This window comes from Diabrotica virgifera, chromosome 5 (genome assembly GCF_917563875.1).
Source record: "Diabrotica virgifera virgifera chromosome 5, PGI_DIABVI_V3a".
NCBI classification, from domain to species: domain Eukaryota; kingdom Metazoa; phylum Arthropoda; class Insecta; order Coleoptera; family Chrysomelidae; genus Diabrotica; species Diabrotica virgifera.
In genome coordinates, this window is record NC_065447.1 from 200,342,114 (window position 1) to 200,359,543 (window position 17,430).

The window sequence follows — 17,430 nt, forward strand, 5'->3', positions numbered from 1 at the left end:
ATTTTAAGTTTTAGGTTAGTATTCAACAAGTGTGTACCACAGGAGTTTTCTGGCTGAATGTTTTATGTCCTCTTTTGAATTGAGGAGTTATTATCTCCATTGTTCCGGTGTTTTATTGTGTTTTATAATTTTGTCAATTTTGTTTGGCATTGTACAGTTGATTTCTCAATCAGATAGAGTATTGTGTAGTGTGTGTTTACTGAGAACATGTCTTGTTACTCAGTAAAGTCAGCTTCATTGTCTTTATGGTAGGGGAGACCAAGCGGAAATTTTTGCAGTTACTCGAGAGCGTCAGATTATTACATGGGGAGAAACCTTGTACCCTGAAAATGTACCTCTACCATATTGGCTCTTAGTGCAGGGGAGTTCGTTATGGGGGGGGGGGGAGCGAAAAAAAAATCTATCCTTAGAAAAACTCGAAATCGTTAGATTAAGATAAGGTAAGTTAAGTACATGCAAAAGTGTATATTTCAAAAATCTGACGATTTGAGCGGAACGTAAGGAAATGGGTGAGTCCCAAAATTTTACAAGAAAAAAAGCAAATATCTTTTGAAATGAATGACAGCTCGAAAAACTAAAAAATACGTACTCAATATGTTTCACAAATCTATCGAATTATATCAAACACGACGTCCCACAGAGAGGGGCGGGAGGTAAATTTAATATTTTAAACACGATTCCCGCGATATTTCGCGAAATGAATATCAGATCAAAAAACTAAAATTACACTTATTCAATATTTCTGAAAAATCTATCGGATGTCACCAAACACGATCCCCCACAGAGGTGGGGTGGGGGGTTACTTTAAAATCTTAAATGGGAGCCCCCATTTTTTATTGCAGATTTGGATTTCTTACGTAAAAATAAGGAACTTTTATTCGAGACATTTTTTCGAATTATGGATAGATGGCGCTATAATCTAAAAAGAATGATTTCTGGAAATGGAAAATGAAATTAAAAATGGAAAGTCCCACTAAAATGGAAAACTTTACTTAACTTTTTTTGCTTTTAGGACCTACTCTTCACAACCCAATAGGTCCCCAAAGCATTTAGCACATGCTTTTCGAGTGACTGCACATTTAGCATACTTTGCTCAACTACCATTACAAAATGACGCATTTTGTATCCGAACGTCAGTGGTCCCTCCGTTGAGTATCTAACCCACACAAAATGAATGTTAATTGTTCTGTTATTGCTGTTCCAAAGTATTTCAATAATTAGTTTGGTATTTCGTCTTTATCTGCAGGGTTTTTGTTCTTCAACTTTTTAATTGTTTTTCTGATATCCTGTGCCTGTATATTAATTTCATTATTTGTGGTCATTTGTAGTGTTTCCCGCACTACCGTCATTTCCTTTTCCTCTGCATAGAGCTTTCTTAAATAGTCAATGCATGTATTTTTTTATGCATTCTTAGTTCGTTCACCTCCTTATAAGGTGCCATATTTCCTTTTGCAGAACAATAAAAATTATGTTCGATTTTGTTCGAAAAACGTTCCCAGTGATCGTTTTGTGTTGTTCTGTAATTGCATGTATTTAGTCTCTTTCATTGTCTCCTCTTGTAATTATCATATGCATATGCCTCTTGGGTCTTGGTTGACATGTATTTCATGTAAACTTTATTTTTTTCGTTAAATTTTTGCTTTATTTCTGTACAAATTCATAGAGATCTCCATACATCTATAGGCTTCATTGCATAATACGCATAGGAAACAATTTAAATATTAAAGAATATCTGATATGATAAATTTAGTCAGAAAAACACAATTTAACAGAATTTATTAAACGAAAAAAAACGTTACTTTATTATTATGTATTTAAAATTATAAAAAAATCAAATGACGTTAGCTTATATTTTAGTCAGCTTTTCATCTTTCAACTTTACCTCTTTACGTCCACTAAGCCATTCAAAGGCACACCATCATTGTGATAATAATCGGCTTATACATAACATTTCATATTTTTACATTTACCCCTTCGAACATATACCCGCCAAATTAGTGTCAGGTCATGACGGTGTGCAGCTTATGAAGGTTGGTTAGAGTCGTGACGTCATTGGGTTGTAACCTAAGCGACTCCCTGTAGGAATCTGCGGCCTCCCGATATTTGCCGTTCAGGTGTAAAATCGCTCCCAAGTTTGTGTGGCTTCTTGCGTCCTGGAATAGAATAGATTGCGATTAGAGACTGGTTGAAATGATAAAGGAAGTTTGAGGGACTGGGATTGAGGGAGACATATGGTTTCTATTGGCCTTGTTCAAATAGTCATATACAATATATAGGATTCTTCTTTCTCGTATATAGAATACGTGTGTACGTATACGGGAATGTTATAAATGGGATACTCTGACTAAATATTTGAAATTCATTTATAAACGTTTCAAATTTTACGGCTCTACAGAGAGTTCAGAAATATGACTGCAATACCGGGTGTCCACTTAAATTTTTTTCCCCATTTTAATTGCCTATAACTTCTAAACGGTTCAAGATAGAAATATGCGGTTTTCGCTGAAATGTTTTATTTTAGTAACAGTTTTGTCTGAATGAATTGAATTTTTTATATCGCTTTCAAATACGAAATAAAAAATGGCGGATTTTTGAAAAAAACTTTGTTGACTTTTTTTTAATGGAACACCCAGTATATTTTTCTGTAAATTGAAAGAAAGGTCATTCGCCTATCCAGCGATATCAAGTTTTTCAAAATCGATTGTCAAATCACTGAGTAATTAATTTTTAAAATGAGGGGTGCAACGTGGATGTCACATACCTAAATAACATAACTGAGTAAAATGATATTATGTTATGTGATTTCCACATTGCATCTCTCATTTTAAAAATTAATTGCTCAGTCATTCGGCAACCGATTTTAAAATTTTTTATATCGCTGGATAGGTAAATGACTGTTTTTTCAAGACACAAAAAATATACTGGGTGTTTTAATAAAAAAAGTCAACAACATTTTTTTTTCAAAAATCCGCCATTTTTTAGTTAAAAGCGACATAAAAATGGTCATTTACCTGAAAACTTGAAAAAACGGTCATTAATCTATCCAGCGATATAAAATTTTTTAAAATTGGTTGTCAAATGATTGAGCAATTAATTTTTAAAATGAGAGATGCAATGTGGAAATCACATAACTTGCTTAGTTATGTTATTTAGGTATGTGATATCCACGTTGCTCCTCTCATTTTAAAAATTAATTACTCAGTGATTTGACAACCGATTTTGAAAAACTTTATATCGCTAGATAGGTGAATGACCTTTCTTTCAATTTACAAAAGAATATACTGGGTGTTCCATTAAAAAAAAATCAACAAAGTTCTTTTCAAAAATCCGCCATATTTTATTTCGTATTTGAAAGCGATATAAAAAATTCCATCCATTCAGACAAAACTTTTAATAAAATAAAACATTTCAGTGAAAACCGCATATTTCTATCTTGAGCCGTTTAGAAGTTATAGGCAGTTAAAATGGGGGAAAATATAAGTGGACACCCGGTAATTGGCAAAATTTTATATTGGTTTCAACATATCTAATAAAAATAGTTCATATTTTTTTCGAAAATAGTATAATAATTATTATTTCGAAAATTCATAAATGGGATAAACGTTTTTAATTTTATGATCTAATGTGTATTCAAATTTCACATAATCAGAAACATATTTATTTCATCAACTGGTTTAAATACATTTGTTTTATTTAGTTTATTGTGTCCCTAGTCACACTAGTGACACTTGTGACACTAGTCCAATTTTGTTATTATAAATTTTACTTAACATTATGATTTGCAATAAAGGGTACGTTAAATTTTGTAATGCAAATTCGTTTCGCGTAGAAAATCTTGTCTACTCTGAAGATGTTTTATTTGATTGAGGATCACATTCGTAAGACCTTGTATAGTATGTTCATTTACGCCAATCAATGGGAGCAAGAATAGGATATTACCTCCGAATTCTATCCTACTGCATGGATTTTAATGAAATTTTGGGACTAGCCTCTACTTATCTCCTAATTCAAAGTCTACCATATGCCGATGTGTGCTTTTATCTTGGGGGTGGTTCCCACCCCTTCTAAGGGGTGAACATTTTTTTGGTTAAAATAACTACGGAATTCGCTAGAGAAACTAATTCTAAGCAAAAACTGTTTTTTTTTTCATTTTTTTTGAAATCTCAATATTTTTGAGTTATTCGTGGTTGAAAATTGGCCATTTTCATTTAAACATAACACCTTTTCGAACGGTTTTTCGCAAATACTTTAAAAACTATGCATCTAACTAAAAAACATATAAAACATTTTTGTAGGCTATGAAAAAACAAAGAGACAAATCTTCCACTTATAGTACAAAAAGAGATATGGCAAGTGAAAAGAGTTTTTTTTTGGTACATGCCCAAATTGGTGTATTCAACTTGAAATAACAGAGAAACGGTAGATTTTAGGTGTATATTTTTGTTAATACCTTTTGTAGTGCTTGAAAAGACATTTAAAATGAGCAATATTAAAGATCCATTTCGTTCAAACTAAGCGAGATATGCTGCAAACAAAATTGATAACTTATGTATTTTAAGAAGAAATGAGAAGTAATTTTAACTCCCATCCACCAGAATGTAAATGCATCGTTTTTCTTATACAATATCTTTTATTATAGTATTATTTCTATGTTCAAAAAGTAGGACGGGTTTAAAGCGAATGGTTTAAAAAATAAGATCAAATTATAAAGCGCATTTTTAAATTTTCTTAAAAATCTTCCTTTTTCTCCATGTAACTTGAAAATGATAATAGATACAGTAATGAAAAATAAAAACGAAATTTTTGTCTAAAAGAACCTTACATTTTTATGTCATATCTTTTTTTTCGATATAATTCTCATTTTTTCTTAAAATACATTATCTCTGTTATGTTTCTCTGTTATTTTAAGTTGAATACACCGATTTGAGCATGCACCAAAAAAACAAACTCTTCTCACCAACCATATCTCTTTTTGTATTATAACTAGAAGATTTGTGAAGGAACGAATCTCTTTATTTTTTTATAGTTTACAAAAATATGTTGCATAGTTTTTTTGTTAGTTGCATAGTTTTCAAGGTATTCGTAAAAATCCGTCCGAAAAGGTGTCATTTTACAATGAAAATGGCCAATTTTCAACCAAGAATAACTCAAAAAGTATTGAGTTCTCAAAAAATAATTATAGCACAGTTTTTTCTTAGAATTAGGTTCTCTAACCTCTTCCATGGCTATTTTAACCAAAAAAATGTTCACCCCCCGTAAAGGAGTGGAAACCACCCCCAAGATAAAAGTGCACATCGTCATAGAGTAGACTTTGTTTCCTGATCTATTCCCTACTTACTCTGAAAATATTAAGTAAATCGATGTAGTAGGATGTAATTCGGAGCCACATATCCTCATTGACTTCCCTAATTATTGTTCTTGCTCATATTCGATACACTGTGTAAGAATATTTATGTTAATCGTTAAATGATTCATGATACTTTTCCCAAACAGGTGATTTATCCGAAGCCATAAGGTGTCCAATCCCAATGTCAGTAGTGTGTGACCAATGTGAGCCTGCGAATGATTTATTTGCCTTTTCTGCATAGCTGAAAGGTTATGTAGCTCGGTGGTACAATGTTATATTATTCTATTGTGTAGTTTTATAGTTAATCTCTTCCTTCAGTTTTGACAGGATTTTTAATTTTAATTTTAAATTTTTAGATCTGCTGCTAGTTAAATGGATTTGAATGAGATTCCCAATAGATGTTCGGAATATATATTTTTAATCTAGTCAATGAAGTACATCCAATCAATACATATTGCAATATTATTGGCTTTAGTTTGGTCAGATAAGCATTCTAATGCTTAGAGAATGGCGTATAGCTCTTCCATATAGATGGAGGTGGATGGTGGAAGGCAGAACTTCTGGATGTCACTATTAATTTGCAGTTGTTACCGAAAATCCGACTCCTGTGTCAGTTTTAGATGCATATTTGTAAAGGATCTGGATATATTGGCCAGCTCTAAAAAGATTCTCTCAGAATTTTTCTGTTGGTTTCAATTTGTGATCATTATTAAACGAAAGGTTAATATGGAATGTTATTAATTCAAGGAGGGGTAGACGATAGCATATTACTCGGAAAGAAGATATTTCGATTAGAGACTGGTTGAATTGATAAACGAAGTTTGAGCGACTGAGGTTGAGCGAGACATATGGTTTCTATTGGCCTTGTTCAAATAGTCATATATGATTCTTCTTTCTCATATATACGATACGTCTACGGAAATGTAAATGGGATACTCTGACTAAATATTTGAAATCAATTAAAGTAAAAAAGTTTTAAATTATTATACGGAGTTTAGAAATATTGCTGTACTATTTAAAATTTTATATTGGTTTTAACATAACTAAATTCTCGAAAGATATCTAATAAATGCGCTAAACGTTTCTAATTTTATGATTGGACTTATTTTAAATTTTTACACAATCAGTTAAGAAAATATGTTTCATGGATTGCTTTAAATACATACAATGAGGATGTTTGAGTTTGCATAAATTCATTATTTCGAGAATGAGCAAATTTTAAGAGAAATCCTCAGACAGGTCGATTTTTATTTTTAAATTAGGACTTTTGGGTATAAATATATATAGTGGAGTCAATGAAGTACTCATTTGTTATGACCTCAGATTTCGTTGAACCTCCATCGATTTTCATAAAAATTGGTGAGTGGTTAAAGGATACCTCAAGGAACAACGGTGACATAGTGCCAACTTGCGCTTTTTGCATTTTAGGGGTGAAATACACCCCTTTTTTTTAAATTATTTTTTAGATTTCTGAAAGTGCAGTCACTGTAAGTTTTCACTTCCTATTTTGTTGAACCTTCATCGATTTTCATGAAAATCGGTAAGTAGTTAGAGGATACCTCAAGTAATAAAAGATATATAGCATCAACTTGCGCTTTTGCATTTTAGGGGTGTAATACACCCCTACTTTTTAAATTGTAAAAAATGCAGATTTCCGCATTATGGCGCAAGTAATCTCGTTTAATTAAGAAAAATAAATATTTTTTTTTATATTTATGTGCATGAATTATATATTTTTTTAATTTTTCAAACCTTATAGCAACCAAAAATCCGAAAATTAACAAGTCGAAAATCACGAAAACCTTATTCTTCTATATTTCTAAAACTGTAGTCACTGAATGTTTTCACCCACGATTTCTTTGAACCTTCATCGATTTTCATGAAAATTGTTGATTAGTTAGAGGATACTTCAAAAAACAAAAGTGATATGGCACCAAGTTGCGCTTTCTGCATTTTAGGGGTGAAATCCACCTTTTTTTTTAATGATAAAAATGCAGATTTCAGCATTCTGGCTCAAGCAATCTCGTTTAATTAAGTAAAATAAATATTTTTTTACATTTATGTGCATGATTTATAATTTTTATTATTTTTTTAAACCTTATAGCAACCAAAAATCAGAAAATTAGCAAATCGACAATCACGAAAAAAATTAATCTTTTATATTTCCAAATAGGCAGTCACTGAAGGTTTTCACCCCTGATTTCGTTGAACCTCCATCAATTTTCATGAAAATTGGTAAGTAGTTAAAGGATACCTCAAGAAACAAAAATGATGTGGTACCAACTTGCACTTTTATCCTGGGGGTGGATGTTACCCCTTCTTATGGGTGAACACTATTTTATTAAAAATAACCCCATAATTAGATAGAGGAGTAAATTCTAATAGTCCAGGGCGCATCTATTTTGAGATGGACGTTGAGCTTAAATTCAATGTTAAAACTGCAACTTACCTGTGTCTTAGCAGTTTGAGCATTGAATTTAAGCAAAAAGCAATGTTTATTTGTGAAATAAACATTATCACCTGTTTTTATGACAGCAGGCCTATCTGAGGATTTTTCTTCAAATTTGCCCATTCTCGAGATAATGAATTATTTATGCAAACTCAAACGTCCTTACTGTATATTGAAAACTTGTACTAGACATATTTGTAGACATTTGTTTTATATTACAAGTTTGCAACCCCAATAAAAATTTTAGTGTTTTGCACTTTCATAACTAAATTATGTAATATCCTTTTATTGCATAAATATATTACTCTGGGCTAATTAGCAAAATTCATGGAAAATTTATTTACCAGCAATTTTATTGCTGGAATCGAATTATAAGATCCTATATATTAATAATATAGGTATGCAAACTCCGCAGATGGTGTGCTACTTTTTTATAAACAAAATGGCGCCGAAAAACCGTATTTTTTCAATTATTGCTCTATAACTCCCAAGATCTTACCTTTACTACAAAAACACCCAAATAAAAATTCACCGCAATTAAATTTGGCATAGAGATATGTTTTTCACGATTTGCTCCGACAAAAATTTTCCTCGGAAAATGCGGGTTTTCCTAACAAAAACTCTAATTTTCAAATAAAGTTTTAGGTAAGTAATTATTAATAAATAATTAAATAACTTAGTGACATCAAAGCCTTCTTGGTATGGATTTTAATTTCAGAAGCCGGTGAAAATTAAACGAATATTTTAGCAACAATTCAATTGTTAATTAACAATTTATGATCGCAATAATAACCAAAAATATTCATGATACATTGATCAAACTTATAAAGATTATAAAGATGAGATGCTTATTTAATATTTTATCGACAAAATATAAATTTTTCGTTTTTTTTTTGCATAATTTTTAAATTTTGAAAAAAAAATAGTTATAATACACTGGTCTAATTAGTAAAGTACAAAGAAAGGTTATTTACCAGCAATTTTATTGCTGGAATCGAATTATAAGATCCTATATATTATTAATATAGGTATGCAAAGTCCGCAGATAGTGTGCTACTTTTTTTATAAACAAAATGGCGCCGACAAATCGTATTTTTTTCAATTATTGCTCTATAACCCCGAAGATTTTAACTTTACACCAAAAACACTCAAACAAAAATTCACTCCAATTAAATTCTACATAGAGGCATGTTTTTCCCGATTTGCTCCGACGAAAATTTTTCTCGGAAAATGTGGGTTTTCCCAACAAAATCTCGAATTTTCAAATAATTTTTTTGGCCCAGTAATTATTTATCAATAATTATATAGCTTGGTGAAATAAAAGCTTTCTTGGTATAGATTATAAATTCAGAAGCCGGTGAAAATGAAACGAATACTTTAGCAACAATTCAATTGTTAATTAACAATTTACAGTCGCAATAACAACCAAAATAATCATGAGACATTGATCAAACTTAAGAAGATTATAAAGGTGTGATGCCTATTTAATATTTTGTCGACAAAATATAAATTTTTAATTTTTTTGCAAAATCTATAAATGTTTAAAAAAATTGTTATAAACAAATTAACGTTTCTCAGAAATTGCTTATTATATTCTAATTAAAAAAAAAATAACCTTTAACTACACTCGCTGGCGTATTTTGTACGCCAGATATAGGAATTCTACTGCAAATATATTTAAAAATTTAGTTTTTGACCTTGTTTATCTTTATAACCTATCACTGGAATGTGCTTTTCAATCTGATTTTAGTTTCGTTATAATCGGCGTTCTGGGAAGATCGTAATTTACATTTTATTATTTGTTGTTTCCGGTGGTGGACAATATACGCCACGATTATCTTAATATAAGTCGTAATATAAGTACATATTTCAATTGTTTTTAGTCATTATGGTACAAAATATATTTTTCTTTATAAACAATACTTTTTCTCCTGTAAAAAATCACATTTCAAAAAATTTTTTATTAGTAATTTTAATTATCATGGAATCCAGTTATTCCATGATTCCAGTTATAAATCCCAATGGGCTTATTAAGAGGGAGCTCCAAGTATGCACTTATGCCGAATAAGGTTTATAACAAACGACTAAGTGTATTTTTTAAAGAAAACATAAACAAATCTGCAGTTTTAAGTGTATTTTCTTGTGGCGTATAAAGTACGCCACGCGTGTAGTTATGTTATAACTTGATGCGCGGGTAGTTAAAGGTTAAAATGCGTATTTTATAGGTATTGAAAATGAATGCTTTAAAAAAATTTTCCAACCATTTGCAAAAAAAATATGAAACAGCAAAATAAATATACGATTTCGCCGTTGTTTATAATTTGATTTAATTGTTTCAAAGCTTAAAAGTGAGCCTATGGTACAATCTAATTACTCACAAAGAATGTCAAAAATTAGTGCAATGGTTATATTTTACTCAAAGATTAAAAATACCTTTTTTTGTAATTTTTAGCGCAAAAGTAGGCCTGATACAGAGTCGGAGCTAAAGTGTTCACTCGAAGCGACTGACACGCAGCATACCTTATTTATTAAAAGTGTACGTCGCGCGGCCGCCGGTCGTCGCTCCGAGTGAAAATTTTAGCTACAGTACTGTATTATTCTACTTTCGCGCGTGTAAATTACAAACAAATATATTTATAATCTTTAATTAAAATATAACCATTAAACTTATAATCGATATTTTTTCGTAGATAATTATATTGTACTTTAAACTCACTTCTACGCTTTAGAAGAATTAAAAAAAATTATAAACACCGTAGTAATCGTATGTTTACTTTGCTGTTTCATAACTTTTTTGCAAATGGTTGCAAAAAAGTTTTAAAGCATTCATTTTCAAGATATTTGAAATGCGCATTTTAGCTATTTTTTAAAAATATAATATAATAAAAACTTTCTGAGAAACGGTAATTTGTTTATAACTAACATTTAAAGATTATGCAAAGAAATAAAAAATTTATATTTTGTAGACAAAATGTTAAATAGGCATCTCATCTTTATAAGATTTCAATGTTTAATCAGTGTATCATAATTATTTTGGTTATTATTGCGACCATAAATTATTAATTAACTATTGAATTGTGGCTAAAATATTCGTTTAATTTTCACCAGCTTCTGGAACTATAATCTAAACCAAGAAGGCTTTTAAGTTACCAAACTATTTAATTATTGGTAGATAATTACTTATCTAAAACTTTATTTCAAAATTAAAGATTTTGTTGGGAAAACCCGCATTTTCCGAGGAAAATTTTCGTCGAAACAGATAGTGAAAACATGTCTCTATGCAGAATTTAATCACAGTGAATTTTTATTTGAGTGTTTTTTTTGTAAAGTTAAAATCTTCGGAGTTATAGAGAAATAATTGAAAAAAACACGATTTTCGTGCGCCATTTTGTTTATAAAAAAAGTAGCACACTATCTGACGACTTTGCATACCTATATTATTAATATATAGGATCTTATAATTCGATTCCAGCAATAAAATTGCTGGTAAATAACTTTTCCCAAAAATGGCCTATTCTCCGATAATCAGCCCAGACTATATATGAATATTAAACTTGCATTTCCAACACAGTACCAGGAGCCGGATTAACAGCGACGTTTATATTATTAATATTGTTGACATACGTAATATACGGCCTGTTTTTTGCTAAGGATAGTGGGGTTCCACCAAAGAAGAGCTTTAGCTAAAGGCTTGAATTTGAGAGAAATCTATCCATACTTATGTCTCGGCCAAATTCTTTAAAATGGACTGGAAGTTCTTTTGCCTACCCTGTTAATTAAATTGTTTAACAAGTCTTTTGTTAATAATTTTAATGTAGATTGAAAAAGATTTAAAAGAAAAGAAAGGATGGTTTAGATTTGGTTACAGTACAGGCACCTCTACTATGTGCTTATACGTATTTCGGAATATCCGTTTCCTCATCGGAGCACCTGGGTAGAGGCACTGAACTGAAATCAAATCCTTTCATCCTTTCCGGGTAATTATCAAAATAATTACCAAAGATTATACTAGCACCATCTAGTATTAATAAATAATAATAATTTCGAATTTTATTTCCTGACTCAACTTTTGATTCATAGATGGTGCTAGTAGTATCTTTGGTAATTATTTTGATAATTACTCGGAAAGGATGAAAGGATTTGATTTCAGTTCAGTGCGTCTACCCAGGTGCTCCGATGAGGAAACGGCTATTCCGAAATACGTATAAGCACATAGTAGAGGTGCCTGTACTGTAATCAAATCTAAGCCATCCTTTCTTCTCTTTTAGTTTATACTTTATTCACTTTTCTGGATAAAAAGGTAAATAATGCGCTAAAATTATTATCACGGTGAATGACAGGACGTGAAATACATTTTTAGATTTCCCTTGTCGAGTATTTCGCCACTCTGTTATGCTTTATTTTTTCCGACTTACAAAGCTCAGAGGATAAATAATTTCGAATTTTATTTCCTGACTTAACTTTCGATTGAAATAGCTATTTGTATAACAAGGGAGGAAAGTGCTACTTTTCCTCCCGAGAATGAAGTTTACTGCCCGACGCGTAGCGGAGGGCAGTAATCGTTCAAGGGAGGAAAAGGCACTTTACTCCCATGTTATACATATGGTTTTTCCACCTTCCTCGAATTAATAACAAGTCATTTTTCATTTTTACTTAATTTATTTATGTAACTAACCAACAAAATTTATTAAAACTAAAAATAGCAAGTAGGTACAATGTAACTGTCAACTGTCAAATATAAGTCAAATTATTAATGTAAACATTGTTAAATCAAAATAACAATTTACTGTTTTTTACCATTCTGCAAAATACTGGGTGTTTTATAAATAAACGTTAAAATGTATAGATACTTACGTAATAGAAAATAGATATTGTACAGGGCGTCAATAAGTTATATTTCATGAATGACATCACTTTTACTTTTCCTCCCTAGGGAGGAAAAATATTTTCCTCCCTAGGGAGGAAAAGTACAACTTTGCTCCCTACAATCAGGTCCGGAAAAGTATACTTTCGATAGAGGTAGGTGGAAAAAGATTTATTCCCCTCTAATTATTTATAGTCCAAGTAATGAAGCTTAAAATAATACAAAACCTCGCAATTTTTACAGAATGGATCGATCTGCTTGAAAATTAAAAAAAAATAGTAAATAGTCCAAAGATCTATATGATGCCCCTTTTGCCATAAGGGTGGTTGCTACCCCATCTCGGGGGTGTAAATTTTTTATTATATTTTGACCGCAAAAGGTGGTAAAAATATTAATTATAAGCAACAAACGTTATATAAAATTAATAGTTTTCGATTTATTCGTTATTGAAAGTGTTAGTTTTACATCGAAAAAATCAATGTTTTTTGAAAAGTTTTTTGCTAATAACTCCAAAAGTTTTCGTTTTATCAAAACAACTTTATTAACTAAAATGTACCTTTTGAAAAAATAAACAAAACCGTTTTTGTTTTATTTTCTTTAAGACCGATAGTAATCGAGCTATACTTTATTATCTGTTAGCTCTTCTTCGTCAAATGCTAAATATTGTATTTTCAAAGTCAAAAGCCAGAAAAACTATGCATTTTTCGAGGATAGCTTGTTCAAACTAATTTAAACTATTTAAAAATATCCATCTCCAGGAATAAAAAAAGTATCTAGCTCAAAAATTAAGTGACTTTAATGAAAATAATGTCAGTCCCCATTTTTTTTCAACGAAAAAGTGATCGGAAGCAACCTCCTAATCACCATCTTAATTAAAATTAGACATTGACTTATTTGGTCCTCTTTATTTATGTACTGTTAATAGGTTCTATAAGTTTGACCGGCTTAGAGTGATTAATTAGAAAAAAAATGGAGCTAAAAGCGAATAACGAATTTTTGTAGTTTGGAAAAAATGGCCTTTTCTTCAGAATAGAAAGATTAGCGTCAACAATGCGTAAAAATGTTCAAGTATTAAATTGTAGCTTATTTAATTTCAGAGAACCTGGTTTGCAAAAAATTTTTCTACGGCAAAGATTGAGTGAGCTATTGACAATTAAAACTTGTAATAACATGCAAAAACCACCTTTACCAACCCTTTCAATGTCACCCCTTTTTGTGACAGGATTTTAAAAGGATTTAATATCAATGGCCTTATAGATCTTGTAAAAACCTACAAAATTTTTTACCAAACTTTCTAAGATAAAAAATAAAAAAAATGTGGTTAAAAAATCAATATATAAAAAAATGGAGAAATCCACTTGGAAGCATAATAATATAAGTTAGCGGTGTTTTTAGTAATTGGCCTTATTCTATCTTCTTTATTTATGTATTACTAATAGATTCTAGAAGTTTGTCTGACTTAGAATGATTAGTTTTTAAACTGGAGTTAAAAGCGAATAAGGAAATTTTGCAGTTAGGTAAAAAATGCCATTTTCTTCAGGATAGAAAGATTAGCATCAGAGATACAAAAAAATGTTTAAATTAAATTGTAGGTTATTTAATTCCCAAAAATGTGGTTTGAAAAATTTTTTCTACAGCAAAAATTGAGTGAATCGTAAATAAGTATATCGAAAAACATTGATTTTTTCGATATAAAACTAACATTTTCGATAGCGAATAAATCGAAAACTGTTAAATTTATCAAAATAACGTATATAACATTTTTTGCTTAGAATGAACGTTTTTGTGCTCAAAATATAATAAATTTTCCCCACCGAGATGGGGTGACAACCACCCCATGGAGAAGCGCCTTTCGGCATCATATAGATTTTGGTCCTTATCCTCTCCTATTTAGACCATCCACTACTTATTCTTAAATTTTTAAGCAAATCGATTCATTCTGTAAAAATTTCGAGATGAAAAGCTTCGGTTGCGGGACTAATAACTCCTCTGTTTAAATAAATTACTTCGCTTTTTAGTCCTCTTTTGGTATATTGGTATTGTTTTGCTTGTTTTTCATTCCTCTGGTATAGTTCAATATATTATAATTAAAAAGATATTTGAAAAATTTTTCACGATTTATGGATTACCGTACTTACTAGATTTAGAAGAAATGCACTGAGTTAATGTGTTAGAGAATAAATGTATTTAAGTTAATAATAGATTTTACCTTCCTAAAAACTGAAGATAGATTTCAATAATTTTATCCCTTACAATTAAATCCCGTGCGTTCAAAATTATTAAGTTTATTTTGTCTTTGACTTTCGGGTAGCCTTTGAGGATTCTCTTATAGCCAGTTACATTCTGACAGTTGACCTCGCCATGTAAAAAAAATGTGACTTTATTGAAAAAAATAGTATTTGTTACCATTAGCAGGTCTAAATGACAGGTATTCATCATTGCTTCTCCAAATTATATTCGTCTATCTCGATTGTCATCGTTTAAGTCTTATACAAGTTTAATTTGAAAGGGATCTTATTATTATAGTTTTAAACTCTAGTACTGTGTATGTATGCATCATGCTGAGATCACATTTACATGTTCGAACAACTAATAGAAAAAAGAATGGCCAAAATAAATTCGTCCATCTGGCTTTTGTAGATCTCACGAAGGCATATGACTTATACCTAGAACCGAGCTGTGGGAAGCAATGGAAGACATCGAAGTTCAACGAATCTCAATAAAAGCAGTAAAATCACACCGAAATGGGACGTTTCATCGCCACCGGTTCATCGCCGCCGTTTCGATGCCGCCGGTTCATCACCAATCCATTTCATCGCCGACCGTTTCATCGCCGTATGACAATTAAAACGATAAAAAATATTATTATATTTACTGTTCTACTTCCCCTAAATTTTTGTACAGAAATTTTGGGTTCTTTTGGAATTTAAGAAACCGTTTCTCTTGGTTGGAAATGTTGACCGTGAAATTTAAAAGATTACCATTACAATATATTTCATATTATAAAAGTTTAAAAGTCGATTAAAAGATTAAGTATGGCAACGGGAATGGTCATATCTCGCATTTCCTAGAATTCCTAACTAATACTAAAAATAAATAATAAATGTAACTGTCGAAAATATAGGCATCATATCAGATAGCGATTAACTGACTGGTGATGAATCGGCCGGCGATGAACTGGCGACATCGAAACGGCGGCGATGAACTAGCGGCGATGAAACGTCCTAGACCCAATCACACTGTAAGACTACCAAAATAGCTATCAAAACGACCAATAAAATAAGCAGTCCATTTCATGTGACAAAACTGTTCAAAATATTCCTGGAAAAAAACCGAAATAATAAAAAAAAAGTGCAAATTGAATGAGTATAACAGTAAAGAACGAAAATTTATATACTCCAAGTTTTGCTGAAGACCAAATAGTGGTCGCATAATACGAAGATGACCTCAGTTTTATGATGAGAAAATTGGAAGAGGACTATACAAAGGAGAGGATGGAGATAAATCTAAAGACAACTGAATACCTAACAACGGAGAATGAAGAAATAAAACAGCTAGAAATAGACAAAGGTAAAAAATAGACTAAGAGAAACAAGAGACTGCATATGAAAATTAAACCCGGTACTGTGTAATAAGAAGATCAGCATAAAAACAAAAAGAAACATAATAATATAACAAGAAGTATCCTCACTTATGGGTGTGAAAATTGGATAAAAAATAATAAAAAAAAACCAAAAACAATATAATATCAGCAAAAATGGAAATCCTAAGGAAAATCTACAGAGTCTCAAGAAAAGATAGCATAATTAACATAGATTAATAAAAGAATGGGTAGTGGGTAGGAACTCCTTGGAACTCCTTGGATAGTCCTATCAGGGAAACTGAATCAATCCCTGCCCCCCACAGATTCCAGGTGTTTCTTGGCCCGGGAAACTAGTACCTGCATAGGGTCCCTTGTCCAGGGTTAGGGATGAAGACCACAATGGCAGCCACGGCGGAGAGGGAAGCCTTCGGTACGGCGAGGATGGTGGAAGTGGCGACCCCGGATTTTAGGGTTAGTATAAAATCTAACACATGGAAATGGGAAGCAGCATTTTCATTACTATGTTAAAGTGGAGAAAAAGTTTCGGAATAGTTTAATACGGACACTTTTAGGCGACAATTACTATATTAGATTGATACGGCTAAAACACTGCGATGGGGAAGGCAACGGGAAACCACCCCATTATAATCCCTAGTAAAGTTATCATGAAATCAATTAGTGAAACGAATAACATTACTGATCATGGGCTGCGGAACTCAAGATCCGGCAGGGGAAGGAATACAAAATTAAACCACAGGGCTTCCGAGGTCGCTAGCCAGCGAAATCCCTGTGAGCAAAACATCACCAGACATAAGATGAAAATGAAGAATCCGTATAAAATAGCTACATGGAATGTAACAACTTTATATGAAGCCGGTAAGCTGAGAAATCTACTCTCTGAAATGGACAGATTAAACATTACTATCATGGGGGTATGTGAAACAAAATGGCCAAATACAGGGAATTTCATAGCACACGGATACGCCGTTTATTTTTCTGGAAATCAAGACCATATGCATCGAAACGGAGTAGCAATAATTATGAAACAGCATATTAGTAAATATGTTACTAACTTCATCACAATGTCAGACAGAGTAATTTTAATACAGCTGAATGCTAAACCTGTAAATATAAATATTATCCAAGTTTATGCTCCCACTACAGATGCAGATGAGCAGAAAATGGAA

The 17,430-nt window shown here is 31.3% G+C and overlaps 1 protein-coding gene across 1 annotated transcript in view; it reads right to left on the bottom strand.

Annotated features, from left to right (window-relative positions):
- Positions 1-662: 662 nt before the first annotated feature.
- The window catches only part of LOC114326216 (protein O-mannosyl-transferase TMTC2), a 588,400-nt gene continuing 571,632 nt past the window's right edge, over positions 663-17,430 (bottom strand). The window contains exon 7 of the mRNA XM_050652153.1: positions 663-2,153. Coding sequence (XP_050508110.1) covers positions 2,001-2,153 — 153 coding nt within the window. The 3' untranslated portion in view covers positions 663-2,000. The remainder of the gene's footprint in view (positions 2,154-17,430) is intronic.